This window comes from Aquarana catesbeiana, linkage group LG13, assembly GCF_042186555.1.
Source record: "Aquarana catesbeiana isolate 2022-GZ linkage group LG13, ASM4218655v1, whole genome shotgun sequence".
In the NCBI taxonomy this organism is placed as follows: Eukaryota; Metazoa; Chordata; class Amphibia; order Anura; family Ranidae; genus Aquarana; species Aquarana catesbeiana.
Window position 1 is genome coordinate 70171033 of NC_133336.1, and position 13908 is coordinate 70184940.

At 44.4% G+C, this 13908-nt stretch overlaps 1 protein-coding gene across 1 annotated transcript in view; it reads right to left on the reverse strand.

Annotated features, from left to right (window-relative positions):
* The window catches only part of EXOC5 (exocyst complex component 5), a 76226-nt gene that overhangs the window by 56231 nt on the left and 6087 nt on the right, over window positions 1–13908 (reverse strand). The window contains exon 2 of the mRNA XM_073610780.1: window positions 7955–8049. Within this exon, the coding sequence (XP_073466881.1) occupies window positions 7955–8049 (95 nt within the window). The remainder of the gene's footprint in view (window positions 1–7954; window positions 8050–13908) is intronic.

Sequence of the window (13908 nt, forward strand, 5' to 3'; positions counted from 1 at the left end):
AAGAGAAGCATAGCACAAAGAACAGTAATTTACATCAACCAATCAAAGCTCATTTTTCACTTAACTGACCGCAGAACACCTACTCTCCCCATCCAAGGATTACATTCTGTATTAGCTTCCTGTAGAGTTTTATTGAGAATTGTGTTGCCTAACTGTACATGCATTGTTACCTGTAACTGAGAATACTATCTTTGGGGGGGGGAGGGGGGAACACTTTCTTTGAGCTACTGTAAGTTGCAGACCAGGGACAAACTGATATTAGAAATGTTGGCATCCAGTCTGCAATTGGTTATGTCTGCAGAATGGTTAGGGTTTACTCTAGGGGTAAGGTTCTAGATGTATTTGGAAGAGGACTCAATGGATCTGACACGGATTGGTACAATTTAGAGGTATGGTTTAGGAGGTTACCTGTTAAACCCAGTTTCAGGATGAGTATTTAAAGGGTTGGGTTAATGTGAAAATTAAAAGTGGTTGTAAAGGCTCAAGGCTTTTTACATTCATGCTGTACCCCCAGCCCACCCCCCCAATACCTAGCCGAGCCCCATCTCAAACTAGCGATGTGCACGAGAGCAGGGGCACTCCCAGGTCTCTTCCTCCTAATTGGCTGAGACAGCAGCGGGAGCCACTGGGAGTTACTGTCAATCACAGCCAGTGAGCCAATGAGGAGAGAGTGGGGTGGGCCTGAGCTATACTCAGTGTGTGAATGGACACAAAGAGCAGCGGCTCAGGAGCGAGCCTGCTCAGGTGCTTCCATAGCAAGATGCTGGCTGTGGGGGCACATGGTGATAGAGGGGCCAGGACTGCCGGCGGGGAACCCAAAAAGAAGAGGATCGGGGCTGCTCTGTGCAAAACCACTGCACAGAGCAGGTGAGTAGAACATGTTTGTTATTTAAAAATAAAAAATATCTGCCTTTAATATCATTTTAAAATTTCAGACTAGTTTTACATATTTTGAAGAGGTTAAGTGATACGGGCTAAGTTTGCATGTCCAGGAATTTCTTTTCAAGTTTTGGATATAGCAGAGAAGGAATAATAGGATTTTTATTACAGCTTAACTGTAAAATCCTTTTCTTTGAAGTACATCACGGGACACAGAGCCATAGTAGTTACTATGTGGGTTATAGGCCACCTTCAGGTGATGGACACTGGCACACCCTAAATTAAAAAGTGCACTCCCTATATAACCCCTCCCACTGGTGGGAGCACCTCAGTTTTGTAGCAAAGCAATACACGTGTATACCAAGAAGGGAGAGACCTCTGTGTCCCGTGATGTACTTCAAAGAAAAGGATTTTACAGGTAAGCTGTCATAAAAATCCTATTTTCTTATTGTACATCACGGGACACAGAGCCATAGTAGTTACTATGTGGGATGTCCCATAGCAATGCTAACTGAACGGAGGGAGACACAACAAAGTAGGGCACCAAGAGACTAGAGGCCTCATACTGCAGCCTGCACTACACTGCGCCCAAAGGCGATATCCTCATGCCTTTTACATCTACTTGATAGAATCTGGTAAATGTATGGACTGAAGACCAAGTGGCGGCCTTGCAGATCTGAGCCATGGAGGCTTGGTGATGCACTGCCCAGGAGGTACTAACAGCCCTGGTGGAGTGCGCTTTAATATGAAAAGGAGGAATTTTCCTCTTTAAACCATAAGCTTGAACAATCACTTGACGAATCCATTTAGAAATAGTAGATTTCGATGCTGCCTGTCCTCTTTTACGACCATCTGGTAACACAAACAAAACTGTTTTACGAATCTGAGCGGTCACTTTCAATAGACCTTGACCGCAATACAACCTCATCCTTATGAATAACCACTATGGCTCTTTACAAGAAAGAGCAGCCAACTCTGATACTCATCTTGCAGAAGATATGGCAACCAAGAAAATTATTTTTCCCCCATCAAGAGGACCAAGGCAATATCTCGTATTGGCTCAAAAGGCTGCTTCTGTAAGCCAACAGGACTAAAATTAAGTCCCCAGGGTTCAGGGGTGACCAAACTGGAGGATTTAATCTGCGTTACTCCCTGAATAAAGTTACGAACCAGAGAGTGAGAAGCAAGCAGTCGTTGAAAAGAAAGACCTAGAAGGCCAACATCTGGCCTTTGATATTGCTCAAGGCCAGCTTCATTTCTAATCCTATCTGTAGGAATTCAAGGATCCTACTTATGACATATTTCCTGGGGTGCCAACCCCTGGATTCACACCAGGAGACATATGCCTTCCAGATTCTATAGTATATGATTCTGGAGACCGGCCTCCAAGCATTAACCAAGTAGAAACTACTGAAGCTAACAGCCCACAATCTTTCAGAATGTGGGTCTCAATAGTCAAACTGCTAAATTTAGCGTTTGTAAGGTACGATGGAATACAAGAACTTGCGAGAGAAGGTCTGGCCATAGTGGTAGGGTCCAAGGGTCCCCTACTGCCATCTTTACCATCTCGGCAAACCAAAAATCTCCTAGGCTACGCTGGGGCCACAAGAACCACCTCCTTCCCTTCTTGCTTGATCCTGCGAGAAGGCACAGAAGCAGCAGAACAGAAGGGAACACACAGATCAGTGAAAAACTGATCCCACAGAAAAAACCAAGGCATCTGTTCCGTATGCCATCGGATCCCTTGTCCTTGACACAAAGTTGTTGATCTTGTTGTTGAAACTGGACGCAAACAGATCCACATCCGGAACTCCCCATCTTTGGCGTATTGACAGAAAGATGTCAGGGGTGAAGGGATCATTCTCCTGGGAACAATTGTTGGCGACTTAAGTAGTCCGCCTGCTAATTCTCTATCCCTGGAATGAAAATTGCTGATAGGCAAGGAATGTTGTTTTCTGCCCAAGATAGAATATGATTCACCTCTTTCTGGGCCGCACGACTTCTCGTGCCCCTTTGGTGAATGATATAGGCCACAGCTGTGGCACTGTCGGATTGGATCCCGAAAGGACAATTCAGAAGTTTGAGCGTCCAGGCCTCGAGGGCCAGGCGTACTGCCCGAATCTCTAGATTATTGATGGGCAAGGTCATCTCTGATTTGGACCATTTCCTTTGAACAGATGCTTCTTCCAGGACTGCTCCTCAGCCCAGAAGGCTGGCATCTGTTGTTACCACCTTCCAGTTAACTGGTAGAAAGGATTTTCCTTTTTGAAGATTCTTGGATATCAACTATCAATTGAGGCTCTGACGCACTGGGAAAAACGCATTAGGAAGTCCAGAGTTCGGACCTTCTTGTTCCAAGTTGACAGGATACTATTTTGCAGCAGTCTTGAATGAAACTGCTCATAAGGAAGGCCTTGAAGAAGCCACCATCTTTCCCAACAACTTCATGCAAAGTTGAATAGGATTCTTCTTTGTTTTAATCAACTGAATCAGTTCCCTTATGGAACTGATCCTTTCCTGGGGAAAAAAAAAACACCCTCTTCTGAGCTTTATCTATGATCAGCCCCAAGTACTGCAATATCCTTGATTGTTTTAAGGAGGATTTCTCTAGGTTGAAAATCCAACCTAGGTATTCCAGGTAGCTGACTGCGGTGACCAAAGTTTGGATTAAGTGGGCTACTGATTGATCTATCAAGAGAAGATTGTTTAAGTAGGCTAGTATTGTTATACCTTGAGCCCTTAACCTGGCTAGAGGAGGAGCCAGGACCTTTGACCTTTGAGGTGCAGTAGCTAGACCGAAAGGCAGAGCTACAAACTGGAAATGAAGATTTTCTACCTCAAAGCGTAGAAATTTCTGGTGAGCCGGGAAAATCAGCACATGGAGATAAGCATCCTTGATGTCGATTGACGCCAGAAGTTCTCCCCCTTGTAGGATGTAGAATAATGATCGGATTGACTCCATGTGAAAAGAACGGAGATCCAAAAACCGGTTTAGTTGTTTGAGATCTAAAATGGGTCTGACATCCCTGTTTGGTTTTGGAACCGTGAATAGGTTTGAATAAAACCCTAAACCTTGCTCTTCCAAGGGGACCACTGATATCACTCTAAGACAGTGGTTCTCAACTCCAGTCCTCAGGACCCACCAACAGGCCAGATTTTAAGTATTACCTTGGGGAGTTGCAGACTAGAATACTGCAATCCCTGAGCAGCAAATTATATCACCTGTGATGTATTTCAGCTATCTTGCAAACCTGACCTGTTGGTGGGTCCTGAGGACTGGAGTTGAGAACCACTGCTCTAAGACAAGAGATGTCCAAAGCTAGAAAGAGAGACTTCTTTTTCACTGGATCTCTGGGAACATTTTATCTGAGAAAACGAGGAGATGGGAATTCTCGGAACTCTAGTTTGTAACCTAGAGAAATTGAGGAAGCCACCCATCTGTCTTGACATTGTTCCTGCCAGACCCTTGAAAACTATAGAAGCCTTCCCCCCACTCGAGCGGGGGCGCCCCTTCATAAGGAGGCTTTAGTATTTGTTTTGTGGGTTTCTTCCCCCAGGTCCTTATTGACCCTGGGACTGACCCTGAGGTTTACCTCTTGAACCAGATGGTGGAGGCCGTCGTGACTGCCTGGAGGCTGATGCCCCCAGAACTGGAGAAGAAGCACGTTTAAAGGAAAAAAATGCTTAAACTTCTTAACCAGTAAAAGGGAACTTTCCCCATCAGAAATTCTTTGGATATACTGTACTTATCCAGATCATCTCCAAATAACCATTCACCATGAAAAGGGAAACTGGTCAAGAGCTATTTCCATGGCGCTTCGGCTGACCAATTTTTCAACCATAGGATTCTACGCACATGTACCAGCCCTAGCATGAGCCGTGAGGCCTGGAGAATAGAATCTTTTATATATCGTCTACTGTAGAACACAACGCTTCTGATATCCCAGCCAAATCCCGGGCCTGCTGATCAGGAGTAACTTTGAGTACCTCTATAAACTAGTCCTATAAGGACTGAGATACTCCGATCGCTGCCAGCGTCAGTTGAATGACTGAACCTGCGAATGAAAGAAAGGAACACCAACTTTTTATCTGTTGGATCCTTTAGCAAATGATCACTGTCTACTGGACAAGTCAGGTTTTTTGATTACAGAGGATATAGCAGCGTCAATTGCTGGAATTCCCCATTTCTTAAAACTTTTCCTCCATAGGATAAAGTATTGAAAAACTTTTTTCAGAGGAAAAAAACTGTTTGTGTGGGTGCTCCCACCCAGAATAAGCTTTCTTAGCCATGAATGGATAGGGAAAGCATGAACAGATTGGGGAGGCTTTTTGCGTTACTGGCAGAAAAAATGTGGAGCGGACCAATTCAGTGAGAGACTGTACCAACATTCTTTCCTGCGAACCTGATACTTCCATATCAGGTTCTTCGGAAGAGGAGACATCAGCCTCTTCCTGGTCCTTTGGGAGAAAATCGTCATCTCTCACTCCTTGTTCCACAGCAAGAGGGTCCAGAGCAATGGACGGGAACCTGCTAAGCTTAGTCCCACTCTGGGAAGCGATTAAGCATCAATTTTTGCTTAAAACGGTTGAAGAAAAAAACCTCCTTAGTAATATACTCAGGGACTGCAGTGTTAAGAGCAGCTGCAACACTTGCCCCTTCTGATGGCTCACTCTGACCAGCCATATTACTCTCAGGGGAGGATGCCATCTTTACTGGGATGGATCTAGGCTTTCGTGTGACTGTAAAGTTTTTCTAGAGCCCTTTTTGAGGTGTTTTTCACCCCCCTTCTGCCATAGCCCGATGCACAAAGCAGAGGTACTATCAGAAGGAATGCATCCACTGCTTGAGCAATAGTCCAGCTCTGTCACTGCTATTAATGCTCAGCCTGATGCAGTAGTAAATGTGTCAAAGGAATGCCTGTGTCACCAAACTCTTATATGCAAACAAAACATCTGTTTTACCTTTGCTCTTGTGTCCCTCCTCAGCTTGAAACAGCACAATGTTGCCTTTTAAAAAACATACCTTCCCGTGCTGGACGTTGAAAGACGCCAATGCCGCGCTAAGCCCCGCCCCCCGTTGTCTACGGTCCTCACCCTCTTTTTTTTTTTTTAAAAAAAGCTTTTTTCCGCGCGAGCACGTGCTCCTGATCCTGTGGGATCCAAGGGAGGGAAGCAGAAATGGTGAGGGGGGGGTCTGGAAGCTGCCGAGCGGCGTGCCGTTTGCACTTTTTATTTTTTAAACTTGCAGCAGCACTTTTTCCCCCAAGAAGAGGGGATGAAAACCAGCACAAGGGTGCATCTGGTGGGGAGAGGAAACCCCCCCAGACTTACCGGAGGTCTGCTGCTTGGCCAGAGGAGGAAGAATCTGCAGCTTCCAAGACACAGCGTGGGCTCTCTAAGAATCATGAGACGGTGAGTGCTCAATACAGCCCCGAGTGGTGACACATAGGCATGACAACATTTACTAAATTAAAGGAGACATTCATAAGAAAATGTTAAAAATTTCTTAGAAAACTCCACATGCCTTTCCCGCCGCAGGGTTTTCTGAGGTAAACCAACAGACCCAATCTTCACCCTTCACGGCGGGTTCCGTTAAACCTTCAGGAGCTGGGGATCCTCGAGGAAACCCACAATCCTGGACCTGTAATAGCACCACCACCAATAAAAACTTTTATAGCCTTAATACCAAAAAGTACTGGATCCTGGGGTCCAGCTCTCTAAAAGAGAAGCGTCACAGGCAAGACCTAATTTCTTCGGATACAAGGCTCGGGTACCATTCAATTCGGCCAAAAAGACACTTTGAATGGATCCGGCTGCATGGCTAGCCCCAGCAAGGATTGCTCCAGTGGAGCTCAGCACATCACAAATCGTTACTCGTGACCAACACCTTAGACACTGGTGAAAAAACTGAGGTACTCCCATCAGTTGGAGGGGTTATATAAGGAGTGCACTTTTTAATTTAGGGCGTGCCAGTGTCCATCATCTGAAGGTGGCCTATAACCCACTTAGTAACTACTATGGCTCTGTGTCCCGTGATGTACGATAAGAAAGAATAGACTTCTGTCTGGGTCTTCGATAGATTCACTTGTCACGGTGATAAAGGTTTCGAAGACAGGTAGTGGGGGGAAATCTGCACTGAACACACCAAACCAAAATTTTTATAACTGAATTTTAAGCCAATTATACTTTTTCTTCCACAATTCCTGCCCCCTAATAAAAATGTTTATTTTTTAAAAAGCATTTTGAACAAAAGCTCTCCTTTTATTTATAATACATACCAGATGTTAAACCCAGTGATATTATCAGTGGGTTCCTGTGCTTCCGGCAGGGTGCTGTACATATTCTCACAAAACCATCACAGCACCCTGCCTCAGTACTCCTCTCAAGAGCCCTCAGTCCTGATGCAAGCAGTGGGCTGGGAGGATCTAAATGCCTTGATGCAGAACAGACACAAATAGGGGAGGGGGGGGGGGTGTGAACAAAAATCTCTGGTCTTTCCCGGTAAAGTGATCTAAGATCACCCCCCCCCCCACCAGTGATCAACTTCTGATGTATACTGTGAGAAGCTCACAGTGTGTTGTGAAATTAGAGAAAGCTATTTCAGTTCAACTGTGCAGGACTTCAGGGAAGGCATAAGTTATGCTTTAATATTTAGAATGACAGAATTCAATATGTTTCCCTCAATGACTCGCCTTCTAAAACGTGTACTAAGAAAGAGAGGAAACCCCTCCCCAAAAGAACACAACCACCACCCCAGAGCAGAATGCAACATTCACCTAACTTTGGCAAGGCCCAGGCTGAGCAACATCTTCATCAATTAGAAATCTTGTGTCTGATTACAGACCTGAGGAGTCTCAGGCTATGCATCTTGTTTGTGCACTTACAATCTAATGGAAGAAGTTCCAAAGCTCAGGCTTCTCATCTGAGGTTTGCTTTTTAAATCTGTAATCTACAGAGAGGCTGAAAGAGGAAACCCAACTAAAACCAATTCAATTAGTGTTCCGTTTTTAGTGATGTAGAAGTCACCTGACTAGCTGCTTTACAGAAAGTGTGCCTCACAGTATAAGACACCCACTTTTTTGGATCGAATGACTCCGCTCCTCCTCTGGATCCTCCTCCTGGTGTTCGCCATGCCAGTCGCTCGATATATTCATCTGCTACAAACGGTTCCTGAAAAAACAAACACAGGAAGTCACTTCATTGTCGTTCTGTGGCTAAATACACTGTGTGTATTCCTATGCATAAACAAAAAATAAGCTTTTTTTTTTTTTTTTATTTAAACCTGTTCCAAATGACTGTTAAATGGAACCTCGAGACAGAAATATAGTAACCACTATTGCTGTTTTTTTGTAAGAGGTGCAAGCTCCTGCATTCTTATCCTAGTTTCACATGGGAGGACGACAGATACTTGTTAAAAGAATGTTATCCGTGAAGCCACAATTTCTGATCTGCATATTTGCTATGGGTCATGCTGCACTAATATGAACAGCGCATGTTTAAGCCCAACTCCAGGCTCAGCATTGGCATTATATGCAAATTTAAACTCTTCCTATTTGTTTGGAGAGCCAATCCCCACCCTCCTGCACCAGCCTATTGGCCATTAAGGCAGTGTACCACAATGACTGGCCAATAACCACAACTCAGCCCCCAGCTACATCACTAGCCTAGGCTAAAAATACCAACCTAATTGTCCTCTTCGTTCCTCCCAAGACCTCCTGCTCTCTAGCTCCTTCATCACCTCTTCCCATATTCGCCTCCAGGACTTCTCCCGAGCCTCACCCATCCTCTGGAATTCCCTACCTCAATCTGTCAGACTGTCTCCAAATCTATCTACTTTTAGGTGATCCCTGAAAAAACTTTTCTCTTCAGAGAAGCCTATCCTGCCTCCACCTAACAACTGCACTTCTATTTTCTTTATCATCTCATCCCCTACAGCTATTACCCTTTTGTATCACTTGACCTTCCCTCCTAGATTGTAAGCTCTAAGGAGCAGGGCCCTCTGAATCCTCCTGTATTGAATTGTATTGTAATTGTACTGTCTGCCCTAATGTTGTAAAACTGTAGGCACTATATAAATCCTGTATAATAATAATAACAATAGGAAGATGCAGGCCAGATCTCTTAGGACATGTAAAAAAAAAAAAAAAAAAAAGTGTAGCTCTTTTGGATTCAGGGGCAACCTAGATGCTTAAGAACACATGTAAAGGGATATGCAGGTAACTTAGGGTGTCTGCTTTCGATTTTGGGAGCAAGTCTATAAACTGTCTGCCAAGAGTTAACAGCTAAACTCCAGCCACAAAAAAACTATTATGAGGAACTGCAGTCTGCTCGAATAATTTGTAATAAAAACATCTTTGCCATTCTGAAGCTTCCCTCTAACCACTTTGCATATTATTTTCTATATACTGTGATTCTGTACTTGCCAAATATGCTGCAGAAATCTCCTTCCACTGAGTCTGACTGCATCCATTTTAACTGTGGGCAGCTGAAGCTGCTACCTGTTCACTTCCTGGATTTACACAGACACACAGAGGCACACCTCCAGCTCTCATTGGTCCTCTCATGACTCATCCCCCCTCCCTTCCTGGAAAACGCTCACCAGAGTGAGAGAGATTGCGAGAGAGCTGTGCATGATGTCATAAGCCTAGGCTAATGACCAGACAAGAACCAGGAAGTGGGCTGTATAAGGTGTTTACTGGCAGAAAAAAATGTTTTACTATCCAAAGTTAAAACAACAAGGGCAGAAGATTTAATAGATGAAAGTTGAAAAAAAAAGACTGAAGGTCCACTTTAAATCTATTTCCCAATATCCACAATGCATATAAATCCACTTATGTGTAGAAAATTCTTATGCAAACCCAGATATTACTTTATAAAAGTAGCAGTGACATTATCACTATGCTGTATATAGCCTGTGTAGAGAGCAGAGCTGTGGAAGAGACCCAGCAGGCTCCACCCACTACAGGTTGACTGCAGAAAGCTACGGAGGGGACAGACAAGACCAGTAACCCTGCACAAGGAGAGAGAGCATCCCTGAGCGGTCTTTATTACAGGAAGCTCCTACACAGAGTTTCACAAATGATTACTGTGCAAATCTGAAAAAAGGAAATAAAGCCCACCAAGAATCAAGTAAGCCTACACACTTCTCTTGTATTAAGGCAATATTTGTTCATCCTGTTGTTCGGCTTTATAGAACATGATGTATTACACATTACAAATACATAGCGATAGGTATTGGACACTTACTACAAATCACCATAAAGCTAGGCAGTCTTGGGCCCATTACTAACCACATAGGCCGTTATACTGTATTGTACAGTCACACCATGGAGTATCAAATATGAGTCATGATGACTGGGTGATAAAACCATATAATTGTTCTATATGAACGCCCTTCTGTGATACTTTACAGTTCTCCATGTGTACAATTTTTAGCAAGCACAATACATTCTTAGTTGGTTCTGTCATGTGCAACTGAGCAGAAAAACATGACATGACACAGTGACCAGGGAAATAGGAAAATATTTTATAGATATTTCTCATGTGAGAATGTAAGGCAGTAACTATGCCTGGTACTGCAGCTTTGCCAATGGCTGTAGCTGCAAAAGATAATAGACTGTATTTGCTTCACTATTCCACAGTAAAGAGTAACTCCACTTTTGATGAGAAAAAAAAAACAAAACAAAAAAAACATTCCCCTGGGTGATCTATATACATTGCAAGGACTTTAAAAAACTATTTTGCAGATACCTTTTGTTATTCTGAAGAAATAGACATTTGTCTGTGCCCATGTGCTAAATGAATGTACGCGCAAGAGATTTCATCATTATCAATTAGCTGCTGCACTTGCAGGGCTCCAATGAGGAAAGTGGCAGGGTCTGCATCTCTTTAGACGTGATTTATGTTTGGGAGCATCTCACCAAAAATTACATTTTGTTGCAGGGGATGCCAAAAATCTGACATGTATCAGAGTGCAGACTTCTGGGGAAATAAGTAAGCCAATCACAGAAGCAGCAAAATTACATTTCTAGGGACGGGGGGGGGGGGGGGGAGGGGTTTTCTGTACACCATTTGTGAACAGATCACCTCCAGGTATCCATATTGCATTGCATAGAAAATGACAGCTCTGCAGATTGAAAAGAAAAGGTCATTTTTAATAACATGCATCTACAATATAACTTATGTTACAATTGTATATGCTATATTATTTTTTATTTTCTATTTTTTCCCTTGAACAGGGTGCTACCCTTTAAAGTGTATCTATAACTAAAACCTTTTTTTTTAGTTTTAGATAGAGTAGGGAAGGATTAGAACCCCCATCAGGTTTTTATTGCTGTCCGGGTAAACTGGCAGAGAGATTTCCCCAGCCCAAACTTTTCCTCAGACAGGAAGTAAAGGAAAATCCCTGACAGCAAAACAGACAGAAGTATTTTTTTTTAAACTATAACTAAAGCAAAACTGTTCGTTTTAGAGAGTGGAGAGGGATTTGAATACCTTTAAGGCAGGGGTAGGCAACCTTAGAGTGGTGGAGTTCTACCTAAAACAACGTGGGAGAAATCTAAGCTCACCCGGTTTAACGTACTATTTTTGGGAGCTAACCTAGCAAGGTCAATAAAAAGTAAGGCAGTTTTGAAGAAAACTTGGGGCTAATTCACTCCGGGATCATGCGGTAATGCGGCACACACTCCTGTGAATTTTTCACGTTTTTCCCGTGTGGTACATTTTGGCAAATTACACTGGAATGCAGAAAAAGTAACGCATGCATTACTTTTAACAGTACGCTGCAGCAAACAGCATGGCACTGAGGAAACCATGCGATATGGTGCCCACAAACGAACTGCAAAGGCAGTGAGCTAACCAGTAGTGCGGGAAACGTGCATGGAATGCACGTTTCCTGCACCATTCTGGTGTGAACCGGCCCCTAGAAAAATATAATACAAATGTCAATATAAACTTATCCAGGTCAGGAGTAACTAAATTTCACAGGTCAGGGGTGTACGGCCCAGCAGCACAGGTCAGGGGTGTACGGCCCAGCAGCACAGGTCAGGGGTGTACGGCCCAGCAGCACAGGTCAGGGGTGTACGGCCCAGCAGCACAGGTCAGGGGTGTACGGCCCAATACCGTTTGCCCTTCCCTAATGATCAGTTCCTTACCTGCTTGTTCAGACAAGCTACGTTCCCCTCCCCTCACATCTATACAGAGTGCCTGTGTGAAATGTGAAAAATGGGCGGGACGGATGTGAGGGGAGGATCACAGGAGTCAGTGATGCCGTGCTGCAGAGCTGGCTGCTTGTGTGTGCTGTTCTGCTCGGAAAAGAGTTGTTTTGACAGCGGGGTTGGCACTGCAGATACAAGATCTACCCGTCACCCTCTCGTGATCGATGGTTAGATCGCAATCGACGGGTTGCCGACCTCCGCTCTGCAGAGGGAGGGGGGCCAAGATTCCCCACTTACAGCTTAGAAGAGCAGCCACTGGGCGCTTCCGTGACCCACCGGAGCTCTGCTGAGGGAGAGGGGTCCAAGATCACCCGCTGACAGCATAGAGGAGAGCAGCCACTGGGTGCTTCCGTGACCCGCCGGAGCTCTACAGAGGGAGAGGGGCCCAAGATCCTCCGCTGACAGCTTAGAGGAGAGCAGCTGCTGGGCGCTTCAGTGACCCACCGGAGCTCTGCAGAGGGAGAAGGGCCTGAGATCCCCAGCTGACAGCTTAGAGGAGAGCAGCTGCTGGGCGCTTCAGTGATCTGCCGGAGCTCTGCAGAGGGAGAGGGGCCTGAGATCCCCAGCTTCGAGAAGAGGAGAGCAACGCAAGATCAGCTGAGCACCACTCGGCACTTCCATGGCCCGCCGGAGCTCTCTTCACGGCTCCAAGCACTTCAGAGGGGGGGGGGGCAAATCCCCTGCTGACAGCTTGGACAAGAGCACTATAAAAAGGTATGTGGCACAGTTAGATTACATAAACATACACAGTTTACATTATATAATACAGGTGGTCCCCTAGTTACAAACATCTGACTTACAATCGACTCCTACTTACAAAATGGAGGGCGAAAACAGGAAGTTAGAGGAAATCTACCCCTAGGAATGGAAATTCACTCCTGTAAGAGTTAATATGGGAAAAGGTTGTCTCCTCTGATGCTTTATCACCAATCCTTGTTTTCCTAACAACCCAAAATTTTAAAAATCCAATTGTCATTGGGGCAGAAAATGAGGTGAAATCTTCTGAACAGGGGCACAGACAGCAAAACAAATATTACAGGGGTGATAACCCCTCCCTATGCTATCCAAAAAGCTTAAAAATAGATTTTTGGCTGGAGTTACACTTAAAAAAATTTACCTGTTCCGACTTACAAACAAATTCAAACCTGCCGACCCTATCTTGCTTGTAACCCGGGGACCGTCTGTACTGTAATAGAGTGGATTCTAAGATTTTACCAGCACTTTAACCACTTCAGCCCTGGAAGATTTTATCCTCTTAAAGCAGGGGTCCACCTATCTATCGTTTTTTTTTTTTTTTTAGTTCATTCACAAACTTTTCTTCTCAGCATTACATACTCACATATTGTGTGTAATATGTCCACCTGTGTCAGATTTCGTCGGAAAGAATAACTTATATTATTCACTGCAGGCGGTTTCCATCTTCATTATGGGCATTTGAAGCCCACAAGCATTTCCTGGATGTGGTGAATGCTGTGCTCTCAGCATTCACCGCTCGTTCCCACACATGCTCAGTGGCATCCTGGGAAGCCTGAGACTAGCTCCCAGGAGTCTGGGAGAGGCTAGAAACACGCCTACTCCCACGGGAGGAGAACCAGGAAGTGCAAAGAAGAATAGAAAAATAAAAGGTAATTACGGCGATTTAAATTTTTTTAAATGGCATGTCAGCATCTAGGCAAGGAAGAGAATACATACAGATATTGTTCAAAATTTGGGTGGAACCCCGCTTTAATGACCAGAGCAATTTTTGCGATACAGCACTGCGTTGCTTTAACTGACAATTGCACGGTCGTGCGACGCTGTACCCAAACAAAAT